Source organism: Talpa occidentalis, unplaced genomic scaffold (genome assembly GCF_014898055.3).
Source record: "Talpa occidentalis isolate TD23 unplaced genomic scaffold, MPIMG_talOcc4v2.1 talOcc4.12, whole genome shotgun sequence".
NCBI classification, from domain to species: Eukaryota; Metazoa; Chordata; class Mammalia; order Eulipotyphla; family Talpidae; genus Talpa; species Talpa occidentalis.
Genome location: NW_023601212.1, coordinates 40,998,321 through 41,013,604, shown reverse-complemented (window position 1 = coordinate 41,013,604; position 15,284 = coordinate 40,998,321). Strand labels below are relative to the sequence as shown.

General features: G+C 42.8%; 1 protein-coding gene across 3 annotated transcripts in view; it reads left to right on the top strand.

Annotated features, from left to right (window-relative positions):
• Positions 1 to 15,284, top strand: part of CACNA1A (calcium voltage-gated channel subunit alpha1 A) — a 216,052-nt gene that overhangs the window by 30,271 nt on the left and 170,497 nt on the right. For all 3 annotated transcript variants that reach the window (XM_037505963.2, XM_037505964.2, XM_054693304.1), the window contains exons 2-3: positions 7,776 to 7,881; positions 10,092 to 10,231. In XM_037505963.2, the coding sequence (XP_037361860.1) occupies positions 7,776 to 7,881; positions 10,092 to 10,231 (246 nt within the window). The remainder of the gene's footprint in view (positions 1 to 7,775; positions 7,882 to 10,091; positions 10,232 to 15,284) is intronic.

Sequence of the window (15,284 nt, the reverse complement as noted above, 5' to 3'; positions counted from 1 at the left end):
AACTTTGCCCTAATGGGGATGACATTTCTAGTGAAGGAGATTAGCATGAGTAAGATAAATAAAATACATAGTTGGCTTAATGTGAAAAGTTGCTAAAAACGAGAAGATCGAGACTTTAGATCTGGTAACCAGGGAAGGTCTCGCTGGCAAGGCGATGTTTTGTACCACCTGAGGGAGGTTAGGCAGTGTGTCCTATCATATCTGGGGGGAGAGTTGGGGAAACAGCTGTTGGCACAAAGACTGTGAGGAACAGAGCTGAAATACAGACACTGCACTGGTAGTGGGTCATCTCTGTCTGGGGAGTAGTGTGGGTGAGGACTTTTCAATTTTCAGATGATACATTTTCAAATTTAAAAACTAAAAAGTGCACATATCCTTTTATAACTAAAACCATTTGTTATATTTAAAAGGAGGGATTTTGAGGGTTGCCTGGCTGGTGTTTCTCTCTGGGTTCAGGACCCACAGGAAAAAGACATCCGGAAAAGTCATAGGGTGGGAATTGGTGGGAACAGAAGCAAAACTAACAGGGGTTTAAAAAAAAATCAAGATGGGATCATACAACATCATTAACCATTTTAGAGTGACTGGTACATTGGCATATAGTGCATTCACGATGTACCTAAACCACCACCTCCGTCTAGTTCCAAAACATTTTATCACCCCGAAAGGAAATTCTGTCTCCATTAAACAGTTTCCCCCTTTACTCCCCGTTTACTCTGCATTTTTGTCTCCATGGATCTACCTATTTTAGATAGTCAAAAGTTTGAAACAGTCCCCAAAACCCATCAGTGGATGAACAATGAACAAGTTGCAGTCTGTACCATAAAAAGGAATGAGGTCCTGATCTATAAGTGTGGATCACCCTGAGTGAAAGAAGCCGGACCCAAGCTGTCACCCATGGTAGGATTCCATTTATTTGAAATAGCTGATGGGGTTTTTGCAACGGTTTGAGCCTGATGTTCAAGGAACATCAAGCAGTATGTTCAAGACCACACACGTTCACTGCATTCTGTTCTCTGACACATTTCAGAGCTATGACGCCTGCTAGTGAAGGGAAGGAACTGAGAATTATGTGGGTAAAAAAGAAATGGGAAAAATTAGGAATACTAGTAGCAACTGTAATAAAAATAGTCAAATAAAAACGGTGTGACTACAAAGAGATGCACCTCATCTTACGATTTCATGAGCACATTAAGTTCCCTGATCATCACAGGAACCAGAGTTCCTCAAATATATTTACCAAAATGCCCACTTTTGCTGAGTATGATATACACGTCCTGTTCTAAGTGTGCTGTATGGTTCCATCCTTCCATCCATTCGTTCCATTCTTACACAGCTTTGTGGGGTGTGCGCTCCTCTTCTTACTTTATTTGGGAAGGAACTGAGGTGGGGAGAAGGAAACACTTTTGGCCAAGATCAAAGCCATATCCAGACCCTTTCACATGCTCTGCTTTGTGATTTCTCATAGAAATATTTCCAGTTTTCTGAACAGAAGCATGATCAGGGTAGACTTCTCTTTTCAGAACCAAAGTGTTGAAAATCCTTGGATAATGTTGAAAACCAATGACAGCAAAATGATTTGGTATTGGGTTTTTAACATTCTCTTTATTTGATTCTCCTGATATAATGAATCTCTTCTTGTTTTAGTCTCTACTCTGTGTGTGAAGTGTAGGTCTTTACAGATGTCTCAGAGGGTGTTAATACTGACCCTGGGTTGGTTTGCCCTGACCCAGGCTTGCCATGTATGGGTGGATGTGAAATTAAACTTCTGTCTCTTGGCGCTGGCTGTGGTGCTGGAAACATCCCGGGCAGCATCAGAGTTGCCCTTGTTAGCACCCTGATACCACTGGTGGAACGGTATCAAGCTTGATACCGTTTCTAAGCTTGATTGGAGACTTTGAAACTCATGTCTGAGAACTTAAAGCTCTTTATATTATTGGAAGTTGAAATATTCATTAATATGAACCACTTGGGAAGGGCTTATGAGGGCGTGGACTTACATGTTAAATTGGACTTACTAAATTAAATTGTGGCAGTTGGTTGGGACTCAAGTGAGGTCTCTCCATTTGGTCTAACCCATATGGTTAAGGTCCCACATGTACCTTAACTTCAATTTTTAAATAAAAACAAAACCATCCACCTTCTAAAAAGGATAAGCTGCTGAGTTGGCTGTGGGGACCACCAACTTAAAAGGGTGGGTCTTGGAGTGAGCCTTCCTGTACCTTCTTGTGACCTTGAACTATTTAATTAACCTCTCTGAGACTTAATTTCCTCATCTGGAAAATGCACCTTACACCAAATCTACATGGTAGAATTTCTGCAAGGAATTAACTGAAACATTGAGTGTGAGGTGCTTAGCTCAGTGTCTGCCCAGCAAAGCGCTCAGTAAATGGCTGTTATAATTATGGCTATTGTGCCTGTTAATGGCCCTCTAATAGTTGCTCATATTGCTGAGTTAGACTGTAGCGTTTGTTTAGTGGAGCAAGGAATGTGTTCTAAATCTGTACATCTAGGGCCCTGGTACCCACGGCTCTTCCCCTGGAGATGAGCATGACAGTAACATGAAAATAAGGTCTGTTTGGCTTCTCTCCACAATCTCAATTGCTTGGTTCACTCATTGAAATATCTGTTTCCTCAGAACACACCCATCAAGCAGACCCCATAGTAGAGACAATGTCTTGATGAGTTAACAAACCTGATTTGATTGTCACACCAACCAAAGGAGGGGCACCACACAGAGGAATGAATTATTTGGACATTCTGTAAGGTCTTGCTAAAGGGCTGAAACTGTCAGCCATGCCCACTTTGCAAAGTGATTTTCCTTGGTATCCTGGATCCCAAGAGCATCTCCTGTTAGCAGATGCAGCCCTTCCTCCCCAAGAAGAATCGCTTGGTTGGTGCCAGTGTCACACACGGCCACTCTCTGGGGCCTCTGCAGGTCCTGATCAATCTAATTGTGGGAGAGCTTTGTGTATCTGCACTTGCCTGCAGGGCTGTTTGCTATCCTGACTTCCACGAGCCATTTCAGAAGCCAGCTTTTCCTCCCATCAGGGATGCTTCTCTTCTTTCATCTCCTCCTCCCCCACCCTCTCCCTCCCCTTGGCCTCTTCGGCTGGCTGATTATTCTGGATCCCGCTGACACAGGTGCTTTCTTCCTGAGCCAATCCGGGAGCAGGAAGGCTCAGCTCAGCTAGCAGCGGCATTGCTCACCGCAGCTGTGAGTTAGAACCCAGGCTTTCTAAATTGGGAGGATCAGGCACGACTCAGGGTTGGGCTGAGTAAGCCTCTGCTCCCCCTGCCTGGACTACCTTTGACTTCTGCCTGGGGTGAGGCAGCTCCTCCCATGCCAAGAACTGAGTACCCCATCTTTGTGTCTGTGTGCCAAGTACATGGCTGCATATTTCAAGGAGTTGAAATGTGTCCTTAGCATATCCATGGGGACTTGGCATAAAATGAATTGGGGGGAGAGGTGCAGAAGAACTAATCACCCCTCTTTCCTTGTTTAGTAAGCACCTGCTATATAACAGATGCTGTCTTAGGTGCTGAGAACAGAGCAGTAAATCAAGTAGACAACAGTCCCTGCTTGCATGGAGTTTACCGTCTAGCAGGAGAACACAGTGAGCACAATAAAGGAAAATAACAGTAGATACTGGATTGGAGACATGGACCAAAGGGGAAAAATAAGCAGGAAAAGGGGCTGAAGACCTCCTTGAGGATGTGATTGCTGAGTAAAGGCCTAAAGGAAGTGAGGGTGGGAAGCATGTGGGTCTCTGGGGAAAGAGCATTTCCAGAGAGCACAGCAGGTGCAAAGGCCCTGGGGTAGAATATGCCTGGTATGTTTGGGGAGGTCACTGTGGCTGCAAGTGAGTGAGCAAGGGGGAGAATGAAGGTGATGAGGGCAGGTCATTCATGGCCTTGCTGACTGCCAGAAGGATTTTCACTTTTCCTCTAAGAATTGGGAGCCATGGGAAGGCTGTGGATACTTCTGTATCCTTTAAACCAGAACTTGCTTATCTGCTTGGCTCATTCCAACATTGCTCAAGATCTTGGCCTTCTTATTAGCCCCATTGTCTTAGTGGGAGCAGAAGACTGGTCCAGGCTTCCTGAAGTCTCTTTCTGGGGTCAGATGTAAAGGAGAAAATTGGGAGGCAAAAGAGAAGCCCCTATTTCTTTGTGCATGACTAAAGCCATAATTACCTGGGCTCATCCTACCCCTGAAATAGATTAAGGCAGCTTTCCTAAACTTAAGTGTGCTGTAATTCCCTGAAGCTCTCACTAAAATGCAGATTCTGACTCAGCAGGTCAGCCTGGGACCTAAGACACTGCACCTCTAGCCAGTGCTGCCGATGCTGCTGGTCCTTGGGTGTAGCGAGGGTGTAAAGTCAATGTTGCAGATTCCCATGGGGGCCTGCCAGAGGACACTGGCAGGGTCTGCAGGTGTGTGGAGGGAAAGAGAGATGATATTTACTATCCAGGGTGACTAGGTCTGACCAGAAATAAGAAAAATAATGAATGTGGGAGTGGGCAGCCTCTTTCCATTTGTCCACACACTAAGCCTTTGTCACCATCCTGGGTGAATGCTGGGTCTGAAATGCGGGCCATACTGGGCAACTGAAACCCTGATAATGCAGCCCACAAAAGTGCTGCTTGCTGCCAGCCTTCTGGGACTCTTCCTGGAATCTCAGTTCAAATCTGATGCAAAGGAAGTCACATTCAAGCCACTTAGGGGCAGGAGGCCAGGAGGCCGGAGGAGTGAGCCAGCCGGCAGCTTCATGCGGAAGCCAGCAAGGAGCTAGTTGGCAGGGAGGGAAAGTGAAATCAGAAATGATCGGATTCAAATCATGGCTTCAGAAGGCTCGGGGAGGGAAGACCAGGGAAGGGTTTGGCATTGCTTTTCTGTGTACAAATATTGTCTCTTATTTTCCGGGCTACAGGGTGAGGCAGAATGGAGTATTTGTGCAACACGGCCCAGCTTTGTTCTCTGTGCTCCTAATGACTGTTAGCTGGGAGGCAGGAAGCCAATCAGAGATGATAGTCGCAGGGCTGGCTTTTGTTGGCTCCCCAAATTGCCCTGAGTCTCAGATTTGCTTTTCAGAGTGTGTGGAGTGCGACTCAGCTGTTTTCAGCTGGAAGCGAAGGCCAGAGCTGGTGGCGAAGATGCTTCGGTTTTTCTGTTTTACTTAGACTTTTGCCTCCCAGTCTACTTCAGACGTGGCTTGCCCACCTGAGAGTGGGTCTGCTCCCAGTCCTCCTCCAGCAAGAGCCTTTGGTTTTACAGAGCTTCCAAAATGCCAAGCCTAGTTCTAGAGCCAGAGAAGAGCCTGAGACCAACTAAGTCTCCAAAGGAGAAAGCAGGGAGAAGGGCAGGAACTTGACAGGACCAAGTTCACCAAGATGCATGGATAACCTCTACCTCCCATAGCTCTTGAATAGTCAACTTCTCAGAGGCTTGCCCTGGCCACCACATATTTTTAAATTGAGGTAAAATTTTGTAGCATATTAACCATTTGGAAGCAAGCAATTCAGTGTCATTTAGTATATTCTTAATGTTGTGCAACCATCATGTCTAGTTATTACAAAATATTAGACAGCCACTCCACACTCCCCAGCCCTCTCCCCCACACAAGCCCTGGCAGCCACCAATCTGCCTTCTGTCTCTATGCATTTGTCTGTTCCAGACATTTAATATAAGTGAAATCTTTTATTTTAAATATTTATTTTATTTATTTATGCATACAAGAACTGGGGTCTAGGCCAGAGGTACAGGGGGTGAGAGGATTCACCAAGACAGAGTGGGGAGCAGGACAGGTGAATCTACTGAAATACACTGCTAAGGGGAGTAGCGGGCCAGACTGGAGAGATCTGCTGCACCATATAGGTCATCTCTCTGCCAGGGATCAAACTCAGGCCTCAGTGGCTGGTGATAGCTTGATAGTGCTGAGGCTGCAACCCCTGTGCCACCAGAGAGGCCCTGATCATATAAGTGAAATATTATGTGCTCTTTTTTGTCTGGCTGCTTGAATTCAACATAATATTTTTGAGGTTCATCCACATTATAACATGTATGAGGACTTCATTTTTTAAAAAGATTTATTTATTTATGCCTACAAGAGCTGGGGTACAGGCCAAAGATGTGGGGGGGTGAGAGGATCCACCAGAGACAGAGAGGGAAACAGAACAGGCAGATTGACTGAAATACACTGTTGAGGGGAGCAGCAGGAGAGACAGAAGAGGTCCGCCTCGCCATGTGGTTCTCTCCCTGGCCGGCCGGGGATCAAACTCATACTGCAGAGGCTGCAGATTGCTTCATAGTGCAGTGCTTAATCACTTGTGCCACCAGGGAGGCCCAGGGATTCATTTTTTATAGCTGAATAATATTTCATTCTAAGGATAGACCATTAACCATTCATTCATTGATGAACATTTGGGTTGTTTCCACCTTTTGGCTACTGTGAATAGTTTTTCTATGACTATGCATGTGTAAGTATCTATTTGTGTACCTGTTTTTTATTTCTTTGGGATGCACATGTAGGAGTAGAATTGTTGGGTTATCTTGTAATTCTACATTTAATTTTTTTGAAGAACTGCCAAACAGTTTTCCATAGTGGTGGCACCCTCACCAACATTTATTACTTCTTTTTTTTTTATTTATTCTAGACATCCTAGTTAGTTTGGATAATATTTCATTGTGACTTAGATTTGCATTTCCCTGTGATTAATGACATTGAGCACCTTTTCATGTGATTGTTGTATATTTGAATATCTTTGGAGAAATGTCTATTCAAGCCCTTAGTCCATTTTTTAAGTGAGTTTGTCTTTTTTTATTGTTTTTTATTATATTTGGAATACCACATCTTTATCAGATATATGATTTGCAGATGTTTTCTCCATTATGTGGGTTGTCTTCACTTTCTTGGTAACACCCTTTGATGTACATGTTTGAAATTCTAATTTATCTGTTTTTTTCTTTTGCTCATATTTTTGGTGTCAACTCTGACCACTGAGTTTTTTCGACCCATAAGATGCACCATTTTATAATGTACCACACATTGTGATTATTTCACTTACTCACTTCTCCTCTACAAGGGCAGAAAATTTTTTTTTTAATCTCTGGACAGCTGTGTCCACAGTGCCAGAATAGGGGCTGACACACAGTAAGGGCCAAATTAATATTTGTCTAATGAATATTGGAGGTGAGATGAAGGAAGAATATCCACATTTTGTTAAATAGTCATGTTCTGGATTTTGAAGGCAGTGAAACTACTCTCTGTGAGACCATAGTGGTAGATAATGTCCATTATACATTTGCGCCAACTCCTACCATACACAACGCCAAGAATGAACCATAATGTGAGCTAAGAACTTTGGATGATGATGACATGTCAGTGTAGACTCATCAATTATAATAAATTCACTGCCCTGGTGGGGATGTTGGTAGTGGAGGGGGGGCAGGGAGTGTATAGAAACTCTTTGTACCTTGGTCAGGTTTGCTGTGAACCTAAAACTGCTCTAAAAATCTGGAAATACAAAAAGGGAAGAAAATCTTATGTTTTAATAATTGTTAACTCTTTCAGTTGAAGGAGTCAGAAAAAAAAACAAGTCATCTACCCCATGTTTGGGGCGTGAAGGGATTCACTCCAGACAGCTTAACTGATGGGGTTGCAAGAATCTGATGTGGGAGAGTTTTAGGGGATGTTCAGAGATATGAGATAATTTCAACCCTCTCCTCTTTTCCCTTATACAAGCTGGAAAGATTTTCCTTAATTCTCCTATACTCCCTTTGAATATATGATTTTAGCCACCATCATAGCAAACTGCATCGTCCTCGCCCTGGAACAACACCTACCTGATGATGACAAGACTCCTATGTCTGAACGACTGGTGAGTGATGTCTCTCTTTGGGGGATTTTCCTTTGCTTTAGTGGCAAGTTGATGTGATGGAGGAGGCCAGTGTGGGTTCTCAACTTGGAACCAAGAGCCAGATCATAGGTCCCCTGGCTGGGAAGCCTAAATTTCATGAACACCAATAATCTGGGCAGAAAGATGTCCTCACTGTACAAAACCTGCCTTCTTGTGTGACCCTACCCCCTCCAGCAGACCTGGTATCAACTGGGAAGGGGTATGGATGGTGATAGGTGTCGCATTGTCCATGAAAACATCATGTTCAAAACAACATTCTTGTGAAAAAAATGTGTCCATTCCCAGAACTAGAAAGAATAGTACAATGACCGCCCCACAACTACCCATCACCCAGATTCAACAATTGTCAAACGTTTGCCTCTTTCACTGCCTCTGTCCTTTTGCTACTTCTTTGGTTTGTCTTTCTTGGCCAAAGTATTTTAAGAAAAAACCCAGACAGCATGTCAGTTTGCTGCCATATACTTAAGTGTGCATTGCTAAAAACATGGGTGTTCATGACCACAGCGACATTTTCACACTTGACCCAATTAACAGCAGTTCCTTGAAATCATCTAAGACCCCAGTAATCACATTCCCATGATTGTCTCAGAAATGTCATTTTACAGTTGGATTGTTTAAACCAAGATGCAAATAGCGTCTAGATTTTATGTCACTTAAGACTTTAATCTAAAGCAATATTTTCCCTCCTGTCATTGACTTATTGCAGAATTCAGTCCAATTGCCCTAAAAAATGTCCCATATTCTAATTTTTGCCTGGTTGCTTTTTTATGATGTCCTTTAACTTGTTCCTCCATTCCCCATGTTTCCTATATGTGGATGTCAACTCTGGAGGGAAGACATTCAGAGTTGCTCATTCAGGGAAACTCAGCAGAACTCTAAACCGGCACTGTGAGCCTTCCTGACCCCCAGCCATCACCCAGCATCTCGGTGCCTCTTTGACATTCTGACATTTCAATAAAGGAGACTTCTTTCACCTTTCAGGGTCAGTTGGTAGAGAGAGGGCAATGTAAGAATTCCCTTGCTTCTCATCCACAAAATATTAATGGTCTCATCCTGTGTATTCTTTAAAAATACAAGTAGCTTAGCAAACCTATGATTTTAAGACTTTTTGGTTTTTGCTTAAGATGAAGCTAAATAAAAAGAGTCAATCAAAAGAATAGTCAGCAAATTATAGTGCCAGTGGCAAGCTGATGGGGTGGGGGTGGGGGGGAATCATGACAGCAGAATGCAAATGATAGAAGCTTAAGAAATGTCATAATGTCCATGTAGGGGCTCTGATGGAGCAGAGTTTATGGCAGAGTTTATGGAGCGAGGGTTAGAGCACTGGCCATTTGTCAACCAATGAAGTATTTTTCCAAAATATTAACCACCTGAACAGCTGTGCTAGTGCATCCCAGCTGAGACCTATCACGAATGTCAGCTTTAGGGAAGAGGTTGGTGCACAGCCAGTCTCAGAGGCTTTGAGTTATGTGTGTAACGAGTAAACATGCTACCCAGCATTTTCCAATAGGACTTCCTACAGCGATAGCTTCTATATCTGCTCTGTTCACTGTGCTCGCCACCGGAAATGTGGCTAGTGTGACTGCAGTACTGAAGTTTGCATTTTATTTCTTTTATATTCATTTCAACTTAAATAGCTACATGTGGCCAATGGCTGCCATACTGGATAACACAGATCCAAACAAACAGTTTTTTTTTTACTTTTTAATTTTTTAATGAAGTACCATCATTTTACATCCTTGCTAATTGTTGGACAATATAGAATTTCTCCCCTCAGGTGGGGTCACTGTAACTCTCCCACCACCAAAGCAGTGGTAGTTTTCTATCACAGTCCACTGTGCTCCCCACCTCAATTTTCACCCCTTCCCCACCTCCTCCCCACCTCGATGCCTCAGATCTATGGTCAGCTTTCAAGGGCTGGTTTTAAGGTTTGTCTTTGAGCCTTTCCAAACAAACAATTCTACTTGGCTGAGTGGTACCTGAGATTGATATTCTTTTGCTTTTCTTGCAAAAACCTTTGGAGGAGAGAATTCCAGGCAGGAAGCAGTGGAGAGAGAGTAGCACTGAGTGCTGAAGTGGGGACATGGGTATAGAGCTCTGGTAAGCTGGTTTCTGGTCTTGCCACCTTCTGCCTAGCCAAAGTCACTGACCTTATCCACTTTTTCTTCCAGGATGACACAGAACCTTACTTCATTGGAATTTTTTGTTTCGAGGCTGGAATTAAAATCATTGCCCTTGGGTTTGCCTTCCACAAAGGCTCTTACTTGAGGAATGGTTGGAATGTGATGGACTTTGTGGTGGTGCTAACAGGGTGAGTAGCAGGTGCTATTTCTTATCATTATCTTGAATTATAAGGACTTTAGAAACATAATGGTTGGTGTGGTCCAGGTGGGGCTAGGAAGGCCAAGACACAATGTTCTTTAACATGCATCTGCCTTTCTACCTCCATGTCTTGGCTGCGTATTACAGCGGATGCTTTCTGTTTCAATTAGAATAATAGCTTGTTAGAGTCAACTGCTTCCAAAGAGCTTTATGTGCATTCTCTCATTTAATCCTCACAACAACTCAATGAATTAGGAAATATTAATATTCCCATGTGACCACTGAGGAATCTGAAACACAGAGAGGAACTTGCCTAAGATCACCCAGCTCGGAAATGGTAGAGTTAGAATTTGACTTAAGAGTATGTCATTTCAATCTTTATCTACTGTGCACGTGTAGCCTTCTTGCCTGGCTTGGGGATGGCTTTATTTCAAGTTGGTAAATGTTTATGGAGGACTTTTGGGTGAAACAATTTGTGAGAGGGTGATGGAGAAAACCAATCTACATAATTTATAATCACAGCCTTAGGGGAATTTTCAGATCATAAACAAATTTTTCAGAACCATTGTTGTAAGGTGAATGTGTGCACACTTTCCACCAAGTATCCTATTTAAGGTGACACTAGACACTATAACAAAAAATACAAAACTAGGTGATAACTTAAACACAACAGAAGTTAATTTCTCATTCATTGAAAGCCCAAAACAATTGCTCCTCTTTGGCAGGCTGCTCCCCTCCAAACAGTGATTGAAGGACATGGGCCCTTGCTACATTGTGGCTCCTTATTATTGATTCACAGATTCCAAGAACTCTGTGCTTGTCGGTATCAAACTACAGAAGAGAACCAACTGTGAAAGGTGATTCTTGGGAGGTTGTATGGGCCTGGCTGGGACCCAGCATGTACATCTTCCACTCATTCCTTTGGCTAGAATTCAGTTACATGACCACGAGTCACTGCCAGGCAAGCCAGAAAATGTCAGACTGTGCTTAGAAGGAAAGGGAGATGTATTTGTTGAATGACCAGCCAATCTCTGTTATGGACCCAACGCCCTTTATCAGATCCCAGTGTGGACATTACCACTTTGTCCTAATTTCTGGCTCCTCTGCCCACCTATTCCTCCTCCTCTGAGCTAAGATCTTCTATTCCAAGGCCTTTCTTCATTGGAAGGCCTTCTTCATTTCTCCTTTATTGGTCAGAGCTGTGCACTAAAGGGTCAGAACTTTGTTATTTGTCATCACAGTTCTGCTCTATGGTATCATAATTATCCTCTGTGGGGTCAAAGTTCTCCTCTAGGCTGATGCTGCTCCAGATTCTGTCCCTGTTGGCGAATGTTGCTGAGCTCCCATAATTCAGTTTTTGAACAATTTGTTTCAGATCAACGTTGCTTCTCATAGAAGGAGCCATGCCATATTGGACTTTTTCAGCAGAGACATTCAGATATGAGTGGTCTATTATGAGAAATTTGGACTAGCTCCCGTGGAACTGGGTGTTCACTGAGGAGGCTCTGTTGTTTGAGCTCACTGTCCGGTGACTTGGGACTTTGGCACATGTTCCAGGGACATGTCATGGCATCTGGGCCCTTTTCTCCTTCATTACTGAGACACTTATCCATGACAGAGTCTAGTGACTAACTTTGTTGTTGCTATAACTGGATAATAAAAATATTAGAGGGCCTCCCCAGTGATGCAGTGGGTTGAGCACAGTGCTGTGAAGCTGTCCGCAGCCTCTGCAGCACGGGTTTGATTCCTGGCAAGCCAGGGAGAGTCCCACATGACGTGGCAGACCTCTCCTGTCGCACCCACTGCTCCCCTCAGCAGTGTATTTCGGTCGTCTCCCTCTTCTGCTCCCTGCTCTGTCTCTGATGATTCCTCTCACCCTCCTGTGCCTCTGGCCTATACCCCAGCTCTTGTATAAAAATAAATCTTTTTAAAAAATTAGATATTCGAGAAAAAGTAGAGAATAATATTAAAAATATCCATATGTGCATCCATCCATTCATTCATTCAGTGAGTTTATTGTGCTAGGGTTTGGGACATAACAGTTGGCAAAACATACAAAATTCTCCCCTCTTTTGGAACTGATGCTCTGGTGGTGGCGGAAAAGAACGAATGAAATATCTAGTGTGCTAAGTAGCGGGAGGGTTGCAGAGAAAAATTAAAGCAGGAAGGAATGAGGGATGTGTTATGGACAGGGGACTGGAAACCAGGGGAGACTTCACTGAGAAGATATTTGATTTTTTTTTTAATTCTCTGTTTTTTTTTTTTTTTGAAGATTTTATTTACTTATGCATAGAGGAACTAGGGGGTAGGTCAGAGGTGTGGGAGGTGAGAGGATCACAGAGTGGGGAGCAGAACAGGCAAATCTACTGCAATACACACCTGAAGGGAGCAGCAGCGAGACAGGAGAGGTCTGCTGTGCCACGTGGGTCACCTCCCTGGCCAGGAATCAACGCAGGCTGTCATGGTGGAAGCACTGAGACTTAACCCCTAAGCCACCAGGGAGGCCCAGAAGATAATATTTTAATGAATACATAAAGCAGGTGAGTGAATAAACTATGAAGCAGGAGGAGAGTGCCACTCAGAGAGAACAGCAAGCACACAGGTCCTGAGACTTGTCTGGGTCTGGCACGTTTGATGACAATGTAGAGGACAGGGTGGCTGGAGCAGAGTGAGGGGCAGAGTGGAAGTGAGAGGGCAGGGAGGTGATAGAACAACTGTTATCAAAATGAAACCTTTTTTAATACAGTATAAATTCCTGTGTTCCTTTCTATGACTCAATTCCTTTCTCTTCCTCCATTCAGAACCACTTTCCAGAATTTTGTGTTTATCATTTCCATGTATGTATTTGCACTTTTACTACCTATGTAAATAAGGAACATATGGTACCTCTTTTTACAATATGATTAAATAAGTATATAAGAAGTATTATGTGGAACTGCTTTGCATGCTTTAAGTTTCCCTATAAATGCTTTTATTATACCTTGCCTTTTGCACTTGAGATTAAGTTGGTTGACACAAATAGTTCTCATTCATCCATTTTTACTGCTGCATAGTATTCTGTGGTATGAATATTCTACCATGTACCTATCCATTTGGGTTCTTTCCAGATTTGGGCTATTTTGAACCAAGCTTTCCCCTCATTCTTGCAAGCAGATTCCTCTAGGACATATACCCAGGAGTGGAATTGCTGAGTTGTGTTCTGTACGCATCCTCAGCTTCACTAGATATTGCCAAATTGCTCTGCAAAGTGCTTGTGCCAATTTATGCTCCTCAGGGGCTGGCTTTTGCTGGCAGGGGTTGGTTTGACCTTGCTGGCAGGAAAGAGCCTTAAAAACCCCTGTTGTTGTTGTTTGTTTTTTTATAACATGGCTCTTGAAACACCTAGGGAAGTGCATATACTGTTGAGCATGTAGTAATTCTCACTAAGTGAGCATTTCATTGAAAGGCAGCCACAGTAGATGAGTTTGTCACTTGGATGTTTGTTTCTTCCCCATAATTAGACCAAGGTAGCCCTTTTTTCTAGTTTCTTTATACTTGATGGACTTTTACTTGAGAAATTCTTCATCTGGGGCAGATGCTAACGGTGGAAGATCATAGTTGGAATTTATGGGATCCATGAACTCTGAAATTGCTTATAGAAACTCTTCTCTCTGTCTCTGTCTCCTCTCGTCTCCTCTCCTCTACTCTTCCCTTCTCACCTTGCCCTGCCCTGCCCCTGCCCTGCCTTTCTCCCAACCCCCTCTTTCTTGTTGATAAGTTCCATCAGATCCCTAGAGTGCCCTGATCCTAAAAGAGTACCCATTGTTCTAGATTCTATTCCATTCTCATCCTGTTCTCCCTTCTTTGTTTTTTTTACATTCTTTTCTTTTGCTTCTCTTACTCATTTCTCCAATAATCAGCCATCCTTTATTGTCTGTTAGCTCCACTCCTTCGAATCAAGTACACAGCTTAAAATTCATTATTTAAAATTTGGAATATAAGCTAGGAACTGGGAAAGATGACTAAAAGCCCTGCACACCTAGCCTACTGAACAATGTCAATAATGGGGAAATGCAGTGAACTCTTTAATTCCATGTTCCAGGAGCAGGGGACTTGAGTATATTAATATGACATTGTGACAAAGTTAACTTCATTGAGTGCTTTCTCATTAACTGTTTTTGCACATTTCTAGGAAAGCCACAGCATTAAAACATCATTTGTTTTTCATACATTAGCAGCACTTTGCCTTCTTCTTATGTGAAGTTGGCCCATGGATTTTTTTGTTTGTTCTAAATAACTCAAGAACTCATAAATTCTAACTTTGTAATTTTATCAAACTCCTTTAAGGCACACTTCCATTGTATTTGAAGGCATGATTATTAAACTGAAAGTGTGCAGAGGAAGATTTCAGAAACTTCACTATGTATTTGAGATGACAGAACTTTTAACATAGTGCTCGAATATATATAAACCTCTACTGGATTAAATGATAAAATTGTGCATGTTGAGAAAAGAGACTGTGAACATTGCTGTGATAGAGATGAAAATGTAGTTTTTGTGTTTGTGGGCTGGCTTGGTTCTGTACATGGCATATAGTAGGTGCTCAACAAAAGAAATGGTTGCTGAGTTGACAGTGGTAACATTTCTGATGATTGAGGTATTGGGGGGAAATTTGCTAAGCTTTTTTTAAGGAGATAGGGACCATTGTATTGATACAGATAGTCAAACAGGAGTCTGTGACAGATAACCTAACTTCAGAAAAGGCAGGTGGCAGATAAACTCTAAGTTCTTACCAACTTCTGCACTTTGTGACTAAAAATGAAGGATCTTTTCTTAGAAGGTCCTAGGAACTACCCAGGCTTTGGTTTTGTTGAGGTCAAGAAATGAGAAAAAGACCCAACTATTTGGAGACCAGCAAGAAAGGTATAGGCCTTGGTTTCATAGCATCATTGAATTTTAGGAATCAATAGACACTGACTGGCCCAACCCCTTTGTTTTATCACAAGGGAGCTAAGACACAGAGAGGCTAAGTAATTTGCCCAAAGTCACACTGAGGTATGATA